This window comes from Aphelocoma coerulescens, chromosome 11 (assembly GCF_041296385.1).
Source record: "Aphelocoma coerulescens isolate FSJ_1873_10779 chromosome 11, UR_Acoe_1.0, whole genome shotgun sequence".
Classification (NCBI taxonomy): Eukaryota; Metazoa; Chordata; class Aves; order Passeriformes; family Corvidae; genus Aphelocoma; species Aphelocoma coerulescens.
The window spans coordinates 9,413,014-9,428,204 of record NC_091025.1 but is presented as its reverse complement, the minus strand read 5'-3'; the positions used below and the strand labels follow the sequence as shown (position 1 = coordinate 9,428,204).

The window sequence follows — 15,191 nt, the reverse complement described above, 5'->3', positions numbered from 1 at the left end:
TACTAAAACGAAACCGTCTTTGAGAAAGTGAAAATAAGACTCCACAGATCTATAAAGTACCCTGAGATGAAAAAAGTTTTATCTGAGGCATATAAATGTGCACTGCTTACATCTCCTTTGCACAAACCTATGACTAAAGCCATACTGTTTATAACCATGGATGTTTTCCAGTCTAACTTGTATTAAAAAAAAAATCATCATCACTTGGTAGATGTTACTGCAATTCACAACATTAGAGCTTTAGACTCTCTTTTAGGTCTTTGGTGTGAGTCATTCTTTGCTTGTAGCATGGAGCATATAACAACGTTCAGTCTTCTTTCAGCTTACAGCAGCATGGAAAACAAAGGATAATCTTCGAAAAGGTTTCTCTGAAGATTTTCTACTCCCAGTTCTGTTTCAACAGGCACTGCAATTGTTGCCTCAAAGCCTGATTTTATGCTAAGTCCCCTACAGTTTATTCCAGAGAACACCCAAACCCAATTACACAGTTGCAGGTGCGGTTCCTGAAAGAAGATCTCCAGCAGTTGAACAATGAAAGAGGCTGCTGAGAGAAGTTGCAGATTCTTCATTGTTGAAAATACTGAAGATCCAAAGTGGCCATGGTCTTTGGCAGCCTGCTCAAGTATCCCTGCTTTCAGGGCTTGGGCTGGACAACATCTATAGTTGCCTTCCAGCCTCAGCTGTTGTGTGACTCTCACATCTTTGGACTCTGTTTTGCCCGTGCTGCAGCTCCACTAAAGATCAGGACACCAATGTCACCATGGTGTGTACATAAGGGGTGTTTGGGAAAGGACATGTTTTCTGGGATGGGGGGAAGTGAAGGAGATCAGAGTTGAGATGCAGCCAAATCTCATTAACAGAACCTGTCTGCCACTGAAACAAAACAAGATTGGAGCACCACTGAAAAACAACATGGAACATTCGGACATTGAAGTCTGTCCGAAGACTTAAAGTCTAATACAGCATGAGAAAACTCAGGAGTGACAAACCATGGCTTTGGTATACAAAGCTTGCACACACACACAACACATCATGACATGTCAACCTATGGAAATATTTTCACTTGGACTTTGTGCCTCAGTTCCTACACCCATGAGGGTTTCACATTTATTTACAATACTCTCCATGGGCAGTTTTCTGCTCCTTCACTCTTCCAACCCTGGTGATAATGTCAGCCTTATCCATGCAATGGAGGAATTTAAAGCATGTCAATACTACTGGGAGGTGCACAGACTGCATTTCAGCACTATTTACAAGTATGATAACCCTTTATTGTGCTAGGTAACTTTTTAAACAGAGAATCCTATAGTAAGCCCTTGCCTTTGTTCATCAGTTAACTGATATTCCACATGGCTGATAATGGATACATGGTGACCTTGTACAGAAATTGCTGTATCGAAAAAAAAGAAAGAAGTGTAAGCCCCAGTGTAGCCCCAAGCTACAAATAACTTCTTTTCCCCTTTTAGCTAAATAGGGAAAAAGTTAACTGTATTTAGATACCATTCAGACCTAAACATGAAAAAAATATTGCCCCTTGGTTTTATTTCTTGGCAGGGCAAACATGCAGGAGATGACAGAGGCAGCCCAGGTCCATTCACCACAAATGTTCAAAAATAATATTGCCAGTTGATTTCTCCTATTAGGAGGAAGGCAATTATTTGCTCTACTGAACACTAATGCCTGAGATTATTTAGTGGCTGCAGACTAGGCTGGGCAAAGCATGGGTTTCATTTCCAGCTTGCCAGAGAATTTAATTTTGCTCTATATAACCAGTCAAGTTACATATCACCTTATGCCTCTTGATGGCCTGTAAACTGCATTAACAGAACAAGTAATCAGTCACAAAGGCCAACATAAATGTACTCAAGAGAGATGTGCACATAGTACTCAAAACCAGTTAGGATTTTCCATAATCTTTGGCATTTGCAAGTGTAAGAGCAAGTTTGCCCTACTAAGTCTCAAGGAGAGGCAGGATGTGGCACTGAGCTTCAAGCACTGTAGACTGTCTTCTCCTCAAGTACATTATGCTGCTTCTTCTACCTGTTAATCTGCTGTCACTTTGCTTTCTTTCCTGAATAGAGGTTTAGACCAGGTACTGCACATCCTGCTGCTTTTCTGGCTGTTCCAAAGCAGTTTCCTCCACACCAGCTGCTCAAATAGACAAGCTCCTGTTGTTGCCTCTCTCACAGAAAGAAACTAATTCTTTTTCACCCATGGCATGAGCCAAAGGTGACAAGAGAGTCTCAACTAACCTATGCCTGGCACTCCGCCATGAAATTTCAATCACAAATCTTCAAAAGAAGTAGTACTTGAAAAACAAAGAATTATATTTTTAAATTTATTTATGATATTCGCTTTTATTTTTGAATTTGTTGGGAAGCTGAAGTTACCAGAAATAATACCACCTTGTCCTCTTCCTTGTCATCTCACAGGTCACCACAAGTCTCTCAAGACAGAAAGGCCTATAGATACTTCTTATAATTACTGCAAGACTTCAAAGGAGAAAAATGGAAGGTATTCTTCAAGTTTATTGCATCCTTCCACGTAATAAAAAAGAGCAAATTCCTTTAAAATTCATTATACTACTTCAGAATTAATAGAGAGACTTGCAACTTTAAACTGAGATGGTGAGAGTAGCCTACAGCTAATTTCCTGCATTAAAATAGGTCTGTTTAGTGTCGTTCAGCAACAGGTAGAAACAGAGCAACAATTGTCATGGTTTGTCTGTCCAGTGAGTCTGTGGAGCACAGAAAACAGACCATTGTGACTCAGGGCTGTGATAAACTGTCTTAAAGATGAAACTTCCACATTATTTCTTTCTGTGGTTCATTTTAATTGGGACTGGGTCTTTGTCTGACAAAGTAAACAATAGCTAACTAAATCTTTAATTCTTCCTAGGAAAGAATGCAAACATCTAACCTTCTGCCACGACAAAGATCTGTCCAAGCCATGCCACTTGAGCATTTTATGACCACTTTTGATTAATTATTTCTTAGATGGAAGTTTGCAACACCAGATTATTTGCATGCTTTCCAGCTATGGTATCTACAGCATCTAATTCAGGTAATGCATTAAGCATAAAAGGCAAGAGCATGGCTCAGGCCATCTGAATGTCACAGCAATCTGGTCACAGGCTTTTATCTTCAAAAGCACAACCTGTTTTAATAAGAGAGTGTTGAAATATGCAGAGTACTCCACAAATAAGCTACTTGAAGTCAGCCTTGTGTAAGATAAAGCACCCCAGTCCAGCAACATAAGAATTTCAGAGTTTGTGAACTTACTTTACTACTACATTATGTGCCAGGAAACAGCTAATTAAAGAAACACTTACTGAGATAAACTATGTTTTCACTTTAAATTAATCTGTGTGAAAGAGGCCATAGCTATCAAAACCAACAAAATAATGCAAAAATATGCATATCTTGCAAAATACTTTATTATTTGTTAGCACTGATTATTCATGAGTCTGACTTTAAACAAAAAGAAAAGTCTGAATACTACTAATACAAAAAAATCCTACTCTGTCAACCTTTTATCTACATTTCAAGCAGGATTACAATGGTGCCTCACACTCCTCACTGCTTGCTATCAGCTCAACTCAGAGAGCAAGTCATTACTGCCTGAAAGACAAGGTTGAACATACTTTCCAAACTCTAAGTTTTAATTAATGCCATGACTGCAATATTTCCCAAAGTCTTGATATAAGCACAAGCTCTCTCTCAGTGCTCTGTACCTCCCCCACTCTCACTCACCTCTGCTTCAAGGACAAACTTTCATTAGCAATGTGATCTTTAGCACTGGCTCTATTGACTGTAATGCTTGGTACTGCTCTATTTACTCAACACTACCTCATTGTTTGTAGTGCAAGCTTAACCAGTTGTAGGAGAAAAGCCAATGCATGCAAAATTAAAGCATTTTTTTCTAGTAAGTTGTTTCTCAAGTTGTTTCTGTAGTAATACACAGGGAAAGTAAAAAGATGAGGCAACATCAAAAGAATGAAGAGACACCTATCATCCACAATCCAGTTTCCTGTATGGTTTTCTCATACTCCTGCCTCTCCATTAAACTTATACTGTAAGAATATTATAGGCATGGACTTTCCTGAATACAGCATTGAGATCTATGAAGTATTGTTGCTTATATAAGAATCCAAGTGATTCCTGATCAAACCCTTACAAATATCAGCAAAAGAAAGTCAAACTTTTAAAATTGACTCTGCTTTCCTTCCTAAATGGGGGAGTGTTCCCTTTCTTGTACAAACATAGTTTCACAAATACATAAAAGACAAGTGGAATTAGATCCCTAAATCAGTTTGCCTTCAGTCTCTCAAACTTTCAAGTCACAGATTAGGGCAAGCATCAAGAATTGGTTATAACTCATCTACAGAAAAATGAGAGTAATAAATTATTAGGGATATGATTTTAGCAGTTCAAAACCAAGTAAGGTCAAAATTTACACTTGGCCTTCCAAAGGAGGACATTAATGGTGACGCTATTTAGATGTTGCTTCCTCTTATAGAAGTATGTCCTCCCTCTAGGTAACTTACTGTTTCCAAAGCAAGTTCCTTGTGACTGAAAAGACTTGATATAAGTTTGTCTGAATGTGAAGCATGTCACAGCTTCTTGTGGTCAAATCTTAGTATCTGTGACTTAGAGAGAAAGGCTGTTGATTTATATTTTCTTTTGTTTCTTTAAGCATAGCACAAGAACAGCAGTTTTCTTCTGCACTTCGTATTTACAGGGTGCCATTTCACATGCTTTACAATAAGCTAAAGACCATCCTGTGTAAGTTTAATTCTGTTGTAAGAAATAACACTGAGACACTCAAGTTATCAATCAAGCAAACTGCAAAACTCTGTCACAGTCATATTCTTGTGACAACTATGTATTTCCAACTATGTATTTTTCATGATCCCCCCTCCAATCCAATGGTATTTGATTCAAGAGTCTTGGTGTGTTATACACTGTCTTGTGTGTTTCTTAAGCTGCAAAGGAAACTTAACTTTCAGCTACAATAAGTTCTAGTTACACAGCAAAACTCCCACAGGGGTTTTTTGCAGTTCTATTTTTCAAGCTGCATTACTATAGTTCTACTTTCCTCTTAGTGCAATTCACTGCAACAGACTTACTTATCAGGAAAGTAAACATCTTTACAGAAGTTACAGCAGAATTAATTTCACATACTGCCAATGTTGACACAGATCATTATAATGTTAAAGCACAAGCTTACATTTCTCTAGAATAAGAGCCAGAGAAAAGGAACCCCACTAATTAAGTTTTAAGTTCCATAAGAATGATAACACAATTCAGAGATTGTCCTAGAGCTCTAGTAACAGACAGAAGCTTTCATTTTAAGCTAACAGGTGTCCAAAATGATCACAGGAGCCAAGTTTTTGCAAAAAGGAGTACAACTGTTTCTTAACCGTAAGTTTCTAACCAATATTTCAGTGCTAACAAAATATCCATTTCTCAGTACTTTTTGCCAAACTCTGCCCACTGCAGCTCTACAAAGAAAGGCAGCAGGAGGAAAGAGAAACTAAAATATTTTTAAATGGAAGTTTGGGGGAAGTGGGAGAACTGATTTTAGTTGTTTTGTTTTGTCACTCATCAAAGGGGTGAGCATTTGAATTTCAATTCCCAATACCTTTTGCTTAATATTTATCCCATAACTCACACCTACCTTCACAGCATGTAGATTTAATGAATGAGGCACATATTAGGAAAGCACCTTTTTATGAACTAAGCAAGAACAGAGGCTACTGTATAGAAGTACACTGGAGCAAGATGTGAACAGTTTAAAGAACATCACAGATTATCAGAGCAAAGCACTGAAACATGGTTTGTAAAACAAACATGACTTCTGACTCAGTACTCTCTTAGGGCACGTGTCAAGTTGTCTTTCAGAGTATCAATATTTCCCCTCTTCTACTGGAATAAGGTTGTAGCTAACAGAAATGGATCATGCAGGAAAACACTATGTCTCTGCAGGTTTTTGCACAGCAGCAACTATGATGGAGAAAAAGCTTTTCCAGAGTATAGGAGATGACAAAGACATGAACATGAGGGAGAATTACTGTTTCTGTTTCTAATAAAGAGACATAAAACTTCCAGTTGTAATCATAGAAATTATAAAATGAGACAGGACTGATATTATGTTGCTAAAAAATTAATCTTCAAGCAGCATTTTTATTTTTGGCCACAACACTGCTTTGCCCGCAGTATCAATTCTAGCATCTATGCATCAGTCTGAAACCCAAGTGCTCAGCAGGGAAGTGCTGCAACACATTGACAGAGACATTGCCCTCATTTGGCAGCACTCAGCTACCCAAAAGCTTTATATATAACTTAAGGGCATTGGTTTATGAAAAAGAGGGGGAAAAAATCAAGTAAAGCAACATACAGATTGAGGAAGTGTGCAACCCTTTCAAAATGCTACCAGAGGAAGAGAGAAACAGCACAGGTTTGCAGACAACGCAGAATATCCACAAAAAAGTTTTTCTAAGCTGCTTCCCTGTTAACAGCAAGAATAGATAGAAGCACTGCACATATAATTACTGTCAAAATAGCAGAATACAAGTAATAGACTAATTTAGGTTGGAAAAGCTCTTCAAGATCATTGATTCCTACCATTAACTTAACAGTGCCAAGTTGACCACTAAACCATGTCGCTAAATGCTACATCTACACACTAAAATCCTTTATGCTTCATTTACTCCTCAGCCACTTTTAAAAACCCTGACAATAATTCATTAACACATTTCCAGTGATTTTTTTCAGTAGCTACTTAGAGCAAGTTAGAGGAAAGAAGTTCAAACTCTCTGAGGATCATGCAATCCAGCCATCTTTGTATTAAAATGCTTCTACCTGCTGTTTTGCTGTCTTTCAACAACTTTAAAAAAACCTGCAAGAACAATTTCAAGAGAAATTCAAGTATTCAGACATAATATTATAGCTGTGGAAACATCCAAATGTGTTACTGACACAGTTTTCAAACATGGCACAACATCACTCCCTGTGAAGACAGGCACCTCAAGCTATTCTGGAAGGTCACATAGTAAAGTTTATTTGTCCATATATGCTAATCCTAGACATGGTAATTTAAAGTTACTGTTCAACTTCACCAGGAAAAGTAGCAACATCTGCTATCATAAAAAAGTCTACTCATCCTCAAACCACTGGGCCAAATTATTCACTTCTCGTGAATACTGGCACTTCTAGTTTTAAGAGAAGATAGCCCAGCTAGCCAAGGCTACAACATTTTTATGCCTCTAAGGAAAAGAATATGCAGCTTTAGACAAATTCCTTTATCCAATTCTCTGCTCGTTCTGAAGTGAAATGTACCTGAATACAGGAACAAAGCAAGGGAACCTTCCTATTTCCTAAAGGGAATACTTGAGGAATTCAGACAAAAGTATTGTAGCCTTTGGAGAAGGGAAGGTCACTGCTTTTCCACACAACCTAATGGAACATAAATTCTGCCAATAACAAATGGATTCACATGATCTACATATGTATATTTCTGCATACATATATATATATAAATATACATAACAGAGGAACTGTTTATGCTATCAAGTCTTTTCTGGGTTTTTTGAGGGAACAGATTTGATTGTTTCAATAATAATGTAGTGGGCTACAGAGCTGGGTAGCACTGAGGATTTGTAAAGGGAAAAATAGTTTACCTATACTATCAACAGCAGAATTACAACTAAGGTTCTGAAAAAAGAGTTAGTCATAGCTAAAAAAAACATAAAAATCCACACTGTAATATCCTACAGCTACAGAAAGCATTAGCAGATCTTAATTCCACACAGTAAATACTGATGATATTCCAATATTAAGTATGCAACATAATTTAACCAATGCTCATCTAACTTTATCAATGAAAATAGGTAGTTATTGGATGTTAATAGATGTAAATACTTCATATAAGGCTACCTGCACACAGGACACTCAGCCCTCCTGTAGGAGCAGGAACCTCTCACTTACCTGCCCTGACAACCTGAAGGCCCTTATGTCTATCAGGAAATTCTCACCACTCACTGCTGATGCCAAACCAAGGCCACAGTTTCACATAAACTGCTCAGTGCCCTACCTGTCTTAAAATGTTACCCTCCTTTCACCCACACCTTAGTGCTACGGCTGCCCTCAGGAAAACTTCCCAATCTGCCACGTGTGCATCAGACAGAACACTCCAAATCTGAACTGGCTTGAATTCAGAACTGCTCCAGTTCAATTTGCAGCCCCAAAAACTTTTGTACTGGCAGAATGCAGGTAAGGGAGGGCCAGGTAGCAGCACCTGCCTAAGTGAAAGGTGCCACTGAAGTTTTCCTACAACGGCAGCTCGAGCACACAATGCAGAGGCGGAAATAGCTTAAGCTGGTATCACCATCAAACGTGTTGGATCATGAAAACACAACCAAAGGGTGTAGTTTCACAGGACGTGAGCTTGGACAGCAAAGCAGCTAAAAGTTCCCACCCCACCTGCTCATTTCAGTGATCCTGTTTACAGCACATCTTCACAAAGGGTTTTACTGACACAACAAAAAGATGGCAAAGTCTGGCATAGGGGCAGGGGAGAAGCTGGCTTCACTGCTGAAGCCAAATCTTGTGAAATGACACCCTAAGTATTTGTTGTGGAAAGAACAGCCTGCTTAGTAACATTTGCCAAAGGCGTGCTAAACACCTGCTCCAAAATGTCAGAACTCAGACCCAGCAAATATGCCAAACTCAGTTAGGAGTTTTATGGAGGTGATGCAGTCATCAAATAATCTGAAGGTGGAAGACCAACCATAAGATAAAATAACCCCAACCAACAAAAAAAACCCAAACAAAAAAACCCAACAAAAAACCAAAACAGAACAAAAAAGCCCCCCACCAAAAAAACAAACAAAAAACCAACAAAACCCCCCAAAACAACAAAAAACAACCAAACAAACCCAAAAACACACACACACACAAAATAAAAACCAACAAAAAAACCCACCCTGCATTTTCAGGCTTTTTTCTGCAGTTTGAAGACTGGGAGATGTATTAAAAATAAATTTTAAAAAAATCATTTATCCAAAATGAAGGTGTGACAGCTGGTAAGGGAGCCAAGAAAACTTTCTGCTAGCACTTTGTGAAGAAGAAGCTGCAGAACAAGTTTCTCTTAAAAAGAAGGTTGTAACCGGTTTATCAGGTTAGAGGAATTCACAGACTCTTCCACCTCTCCCCCCATCCCATTTGTTTCCAAATGCTCATTTAACCAGCTTGTTTCTTGCTGAATTTGCTGAAAATAAATTGCACCTGCAGCTCAGCTGGATGATCAATAGGCATCCAAACATGCTTGAGGGAACTGGCAATTTGCTATCACCTGATAAAGTGGCAACCACTGAATATTTTCAATTTAAGCATTATTTAGGGGAGTGGGGGGAAAAAAAGGTGCAGCTTTGTCTTTCTCTGAGAATATAAATCAAAATATTCACTGATGTATTTGATTCAATATATTCAATCAGTAGGACTAGGACAGTATTTTAAACAAATTTTTAATACTTAAATGTCAATCCATAGAGTCAATTTGAATGCTTTCAGTAGGTCCAAAAGCAAAGCCAGGTCTCACATGAGAATGTCTCCCTTTTTATGTATATCGTTCAAAGAAAGATGGTAATTACAGCTAAACACTGCAGACAGTTCTCCAAAATTATTAGCTCTTCTTAGACTTACCCTTTGTCAGGAAGACATGCAAATAGTGTCTTGCAAAAGGAAAGTAACATGTCTTAAGGCAAGTCATGCTGATTCAGCCAGGTTTTCTGTATGGGAAGGATTATGAAATCCACAACAGTTTCAACTTCATATGGGATCTTTAACTCAGAACCCCCATGGCTACAATCAGAGAAGCACATGAGGATGTCAGCTTTTTGATGACAGAGTAATGTGGCTGAGAGAAAGGCAAAGTTCATTTTGGTTTTGCTCTTTAAAAGCAAGGTTCCATTCCTGCAAGGTTTCAGAGAGCAACCTGAAAATAATTGCTTTCCCTTAAAAGCTTGGAAACTGGGAAACTATAAAGCTACAGCAGTTAACTAGAAAAATATAAATAACATGCTAAATAAGCCAGTCCTGTGATTTGAGGATCTGAACAATGAAACCTGGCAAGAATGTCCCAGTAATGCAGGAAGAAAACTATTCCCCTTGGTAAGTGGTGTAGCTGATGCATGTTTAGAGGCTTAGATCACAGGCTCAAGACAGTTTCAAATACACACTTGAACAAGAGATCTCCCATTTACTTTGTTAAATAAAAATCTTCACATTTTTCTACTCAGTAGCATTATGCAACATCTCAGCAGCTGTGAGTTCACTATTACTGCTCCCACACCAGAGATAAGTTACTAATGCCATTTTGAACTAAATACATCAAGCAGGCTGCTCCCAAAGAGCACACATTTATGACTTCAGGTAACTATTTCCCTGTTTGTACATACTCCACGCCGCCCCCCCCCCCAAAGGAAAGCTATGACAACATGGCACATCACCTATCAGAAAGTACAGATGGACCCCATAACTGCAGTAGTACCTATGGAATCAAATGCTTGTTACCCTGGACAAGTACAGAAATTAAAACCTTGCAATAAAACATACAGAGCATACACTGCAGCAAACAGCTTGGTTATTTAGGGGCACTGTGTTTCAGAACCTTACCTTGTAAAATTACAACAACCAAAACTTATTGATAATCCTATTTTAGAATATTTCTTCAGAAACTCAAGTAGTAAGCTATGCAAGATGCAACATTTTAAGAATATGAAGCAAAACTGAAATTATGCATCATTTATTGAATGTTTGATTTGTTGTCTGGTTAAAAGCAGAGTAAAGACTTGACCACAGATTACAGGGAGATCCCATCATTGCTGGAAAGTGAACTACACAGCAATAGAAGGAGACTTTCTGTGGTCAAGGGAATAACTCCAGACCCACAGTAGCTGATCTACTGTTTACCAGCTACAAATCACTGATTCAGAACCACAGAATGTTTGAAGTTGAAAGAGGCCTCTGAAGCATGGATAAAAGTTACAATGGATTTGTGCTCAGTGATTCTCACTTCCTTCTAGGTGTAGAGGCTAGGATCTCAAGGCAAGAGCCAGAAGCAGGCACCAACACTTTCATTTACATGCTTGAGATATGTGCTAAAGTGGGTGATTTTCAGCTGCATCATCAATTTTCTACCACAATCCAGGCAGGGTGTGGAAAGTTAATTTCACATACTCTGTAACATTATCTCAAATCAAGGTACAAGACTACTTCCTTTTCCTCCTTCTTTTAAAATAACCACTTCACCTACCTGTGCTTTTGCTGAACAAAATGCTTAACTGAGAAAGAAAAAAATACCCTGTGTGTGTTGTCAAATACCTGACTCATCCTTAAAATATATGATGCAATTAAAATATTCAGTGGACTTGTCTTCAAAAATGCACAAAATGATCTACTATTAAAGAATATGGAGTTTTGCTTTTTGCCACCACTGCAAGTGGGAAGTTGAATTAATTTTCTCCTAATTCCCACAGGAGTCAGGACATCGAGGGGAAGGGAGAAGAGTTTAGGTAAGGTGTGTTCCAGAAGACTTATGATGGATCTGGCCACATCACAACTGGCATCCAACAATTAACAGCAAAATCATTATTTAGTTGCATAGATATGCAAACAAAAAGGAAAAAAATTGTTGTTTTTCAAGAGTCTCTACCCACCTACACACAAAGGTAGTATTTCCTTTTATTTGCTAAAGCAGACCCACCTACAGTGCAATTTACAGCAATAAGATACAATCTCTCATAAAGTATTGAGTATAATTAAAGTGTGTCTGTTATAAAGGTAAACAGAGTGTACTGGGCTAAGCTGTTCCAGATGTCTTTAGTGCAAGATCTGGGACAAGATCAAACCTGCAGCTGCACATTTTCTCAGGGGTTATTATGGAGCTTTAAAAAAAAAAAAAGAAAATCACCTCTTGGGCCTGGACTCCAGCAAAACAAATGCAAGTAGAACAAATGTCATTGCAGCCAATGCTGACAGATTTTAAGCCACATAGAAGTTACATGTTCAAAGACACTGCATGGTTAACACTGCACTCTGGAGTGAGTACCAAAGAGGCTTAGGACCAAGTCTGCCAAGTTATCTGTGTCACCAGAAGTTACAGCAACACAAACCTGTTCTACTGCCTAAGCAAGTTTCTTGCTGAAACACACCTACGAATGATTCAGACAAGGTGTGGAAAGCCAGGTTTATATGTTACACAAAAATGCACTATTGTATTTTTCCATTCAAGCACATTTCGTGTACAGAAAGGACAGTCAAAGCAAGCACATTTTAGGGAACTGCACTATATATAGACACTATTTGCACTAAATTTTTTGAAGTAACTTAAGTCCTCTTGAGCTGTAGGTATCATACAAATTTACAGATTTACTGTCTCAGTGTGATATTAAATGAGTCAAAAAGCAAACCTACAGAAATCAGAAAAAAAAAAACCAAACAAATCACTTTGTAATCCATTAATTAGGTTCATCTGGAAAAGAGTGATACACAACAAGCATATCTGATGTTACATGAAAGATTTTGAAGATTTCAGCTGACTTTAGGAATAGCAAATGAGAAAAAGTTTTTTAATACACATTAGAGCATTGAACCTGTAGATTGGAATGTACCATGTGAAGTTCGAAAATTTGATTAACACTGCTTTATTAAGCAGTGCTTTTACTGGCCTACTCTTTTAAAGCTTAAGAGAGTCCCAGAATAAAAGTAGACCCATCAAAACAACCAGAAGTCAGATCTTCCAAACACTTATAGCATCACCTCAAACAACTCTGGTATTGTACATAACTGTTTCAGAATTATGGGGTTCCCATTTCAAATGGTTCAGGTACCTTTTGGGTTAGCTTAAAAACAAGCATGAAAACTTGCTAGTGATTTCAAAATGAAAGACAAAATTAAAGTCCGTTTCCTTTTTCAAATCCATTAATTCTCATTCACAGGCTTCACCCTGAAGAGCTCCTGCTCCCAAAAGCAGCACCTCACCTGTTGAAGAACCCGGTCCAGTGGTTCAGCTTTGCCCAGTCCCTCTGGTGTTAAGCCACTGACTTCGCGACACTGGTCACTTAAGTCCAAGTTGTCTGCTTTCACCAGGGATTTGTGTAGTGTCCCTACCTAAAAACATTTAAGAAATTATGGGCAAAAGTGAGGAACAATCGAATTAGCTCTTTACAGCAATGTGTTGAGACTGCAGAAAAATCAGAAAGGTGCAGTATCACCTCCCGATAAACGCCAGGAGAAAACGCATTTGTCTATTTCACAAATCGAAACCTTTGGCTGCGGTTTCTCTCCCTCCCACCCCGGAGAGCCACGCTCTCAGCTTAGGAGTATCCGAGCCCATTTGCAGGGAAGGCCTTTTGCAGTTAGCACCCACTTTTGCGGGAGTTAACTGCAAAGGGAAGATCATTTAATATTAAGGCAGTCTCATGAATCCACTAATGAAATTGATAGTCCTGTTTGTTTTATCAAAGCCCTTCATCTCTAGGGGGTTATTTATGATAGGACTTTCGGGGAGAAAAAAAGATTAGAGGTGACTTTTAGATTGGCCTAAAAATTAAAACAAGTCAATATTCTTATAAAGGTTATCCAAACATTGGTTAAACAAACAAAAAGCAGGCCCAAAGGGTCCAACGGTGACCGTGAGCCGGCTGCCAGGGAAGGGAGCACGCTCGGAGCCACCCGGGGCAGCTTTTTGTTTTAAAGCTTCAAAAGTCCGTAGACAAGACATCCTCGAAGCTACACATGATTTAAGGAGGACGGGGCAGTGGGGTGTGGAAGCGGCCAAACTTTCTTTAGAGATTACTTCTTCCCTGAAGATGGAACAAAAAGGAGCTTCCCGAGCGAGCGCCCCGGGCACGGAATGACCCCCGGGCACGGGCCCCGCGCCCTCCCCTCCCTCGGTGCATTTGTGAAATGAACAAACGGCTCCGGGCAGGCGGCGAGTGGCCGGGAGAGCCCGCTCGCCCCGCGCCGGGGAACGCGCCCTCGTCCCGGATATCGAAGCCATACCTTCTTGCTGTGTAGATCCACAACTTGCCACACCAAGAGAATTAGTTCCCTCTCATCCGAACCCAGTTTAGCCCCATATGCACCAGCTGTTGCCCCAAACAACACCACCAAAGAGTCACTGTGCGAAGCCGTCATGACCACAGGGGGAAACAACTACAATCAAAAGCAGAGGTCAAAAAAAAAAAAAAAAAAAAAAAAAAAAAAAAAAAAAAAAAAAAAGAGAGAAAGCAGAAGAAAGAAAGACACACTAACAAACAAACAAACAAAAAAAACACCAACCCAAAATAATCCCATAAGGCTCACCCCCTACCTCCAAGTAATCAAAGGGAAAAGGAGCGAACGAGGAGTCACAATAAAAAGAGGAGAGAAAGAGCTATTTAGGAGGTTGAGTGTTTGAGGAAAAAAAACATGGAGAAAAAAGGCTCCCATCTCTACCTGTTCCCGGTAATCTCCTTCCCGGGGCCGACTGGGAGGTGAAATTAGCAAGCTGTGGGTTTCTTTCCCTCTGACATCATGGCAGAAGCTCAGTCTGGGCTTGGGTTTTTTTTTTTTTCTCTCTCTCTCTTTTTTTTTTTTCCTTCCCTCTTCCCCTTCCCCTCTTCTGAGTTACCTGCCCTTGGTGCAGCTCATGTGACTCTAGTCAATCTCCCAAAGGGACAAGGCCATTGGGCCTCTGGAAAAGGTGTAGGAGGGACGGAGGGAGAATCAACGCCTGGCTGATCTGGCCTGATTGGTTTTTGAAGGAGATCAGAGGCAAACTCCCTTTCTCTCTTTAATTCTGCCTGCAGGAAGTGCCTGTACCTGCTTTCAGTTCTGCGGGATCCCGCCCGGCGCTGGGTGCGGGCACTGCGCGCCCGGCGAGCGGGGCACGCGGGGCTCTGTACGCTCAGACCCGCGCCCGTTTCGGGGGAAAATCTGAACAAAGTACGAGTACAGTTGCTAAAACACAATTTATGACTTGGCATTGAATTCCACGACAGAAAAGTCTTTACCTGTTTCTAAGTAATTGCCTTTTGTGCACATTGCTGTGTGTGTATCGAGCTACCCATGCCATCGTTAATCTGTAATGAAAGTGTAGTATTCCACAGGGATTTTAGGCAGAGAGTACTTTTCAATTTAGGCCCT

General features: G+C 39.5%; 1 protein-coding gene across 7 annotated transcripts in view; it reads right to left on the bottom strand.

The window, feature by feature from the left end:
- ESRP2 (epithelial splicing regulatory protein 2) overlaps positions 1 to 15,136 on the bottom strand; it is a 43,825-nt gene extending 28,689 nt beyond the window's left edge. For 3 of the 7 annotated variants that reach the window (XM_069027355.1, XM_069027357.1, XM_069027358.1), the window contains exons 1-3: positions 14,502 to 14,982; positions 14,067 to 14,219; positions 13,044 to 13,172 (exon numbers count right to left, since the gene is read on the bottom strand). In XM_069027355.1, the coding sequence (XP_068883456.1) occupies positions 13,044 to 13,172; positions 14,067 to 14,201 (264 nt within the window). In that variant the 5' untranslated portion in view covers positions 14,202 to 14,219; positions 14,502 to 14,982. Of the gene's footprint in view, positions 1 to 13,043; positions 13,173 to 14,066; positions 14,220 to 14,501; positions 14,983 to 15,058 lie in introns of those variants that run through there. The other 4 variants (XM_069027352.1, XM_069027356.1, XM_069027353.1 and 1 more) reach the window with 3 other exon arrangements.
- Between the last annotated feature and the right edge of the window lie 55 nt (positions 15,137 to 15,191).